Source organism: Plasmodium relictum (assembly GCF_900005765.1).
Source record: "Plasmodium relictum strain SGS1 genome assembly, chromosome: 6".
NCBI lineage: Eukaryota > Apicomplexa > Aconoidasida > Haemosporida > Plasmodiidae > Plasmodium > Plasmodium relictum.
Genome location: NC_041684.1, coordinates 1 through 1,468, shown reverse-complemented (window position 1 = coordinate 1,468; position 1,468 = coordinate 1). Strand labels below are relative to the sequence as shown.

Genomic DNA, 1,468 nt, shown 5'->3' with positions numbered 1-1,468 from the left:
TAATGCCTATGATGTCTATAAGCATGATTCATATGACGAAAACTATAATAGCATCGATAATAATGAAAAAGTTCAGTATATGATAATTATAATAATCATAATAGAAATGTTTTCTATGATACCTATAATTTTAATAATAATATTTAATTTAGTCACTCTTTGTATTAGTATATGTAAAAATTTATCAAATATAGTAAGTGAAACATTAGTTTCATGAGAAAATATTGTAAAAGTTTTTAATCTAACATGTATTTTTTTATAACTTACAGTAAAAACTGAAACAGCACTAAACAAAGTTTGTTAATTTTAATAAAAAAAGCATTAATTAACATGAAAGAACAAATGAAAATAAGAGTAAAATATTCATAATTATAAATAATATTATAAAACATTTTACCTATAAATATTTAAATGTAAATATATACTATAAAAACAAAAAATATATTGTACAGTGTTTTAAAAGAAAAATATAATATCATACTAATGAGCCCTTTTTTTCTTCATTTTTATTTTTTTTATTAATTTATATTTGCTCTTCCATCAACCATAGTTCTTGATATAAAATACGACCCTTTAAAAAAATATTCCTTGAATTTCAAGATATAAAATCATAACTATCAGAGATAAATTTTAGTTTTTTCCTTTTTAATAAATATATATTTTCATTTTGGGGTTTTATGAAAATTGTTCAGGCCATATTTTTTTTCCAATCATTATGAACTGTATCCTTCCATTGTTTTCTTAATTTTGAAATATTATCATTTTCTCTAGTGCTATTGTGAGATATTGGTTGATTCATTTTCGTTGAGGATTCTAAACACCCTTGTTCAGTTACATCCATCATTTCTATTTCTTCCGAATTTGTTCCCTTAGTATTTCTTCTTCCTTTGTTCTTTCCATTATTACTTATTCTAGCATGAGGAGACATACCTCCTATTATATTTGATGCATTATTTCCAAAATTTCCAAAAGGTGCAACACTAGGATCTTGGTTTATTTCCATATGGCCACTAAAGTGTCCTAATTGAATGTTACCTGGATTTTGATTCATAGGAAGTTGATTACCGAAATTTCCAAACGGCGAAACACCTGGATTTTGATCTATAGGAAGTTGATTACCAAAATTTCCAAATTGTGGTACACCTGGATTTTGATTCATGGGAAGTTGATTACCAAAATTTCCAAACGGAGAAACACCTGTATTTTGATCTATAGGAAGTTGATTACGGAAATTTCCAAATTGTGGTACACCTAGATTTTGATTCATGGGAAGTTGATTACCAAAATTTCCAAATGGCAAAACACCCGGATTTTGATCTATAGGAAGTTGACTACCAAAATTTCCAAATTGCGGTACACCTGGATTTTGATTCATGGGAAGTTGATTACCAAAATTTCCAAATGGCGAAACACCCGGATTTTGATCTATAGGAAGTTGACTACCAAAATTTCCAAATTGCGGTACACC

General features: G+C 27.1%; 1 protein-coding gene across 1 annotated transcript; it reads right to left on the bottom strand.

The window, feature by feature from the left end:
• Positions 1-688: 688 nt before the first annotated feature.
• On the bottom strand, positions 689-1,468 carry PRELSG_0600100 (Plasmodium exported protein, unknown function; the record flags this gene model as incomplete). Its single annotated transcript, XM_028675448.1, has 1 exon — positions 689-1,468. A coding segment is annotated over one exon (780 nt), but the record flags the coding sequence as incomplete, so codon positions are not given.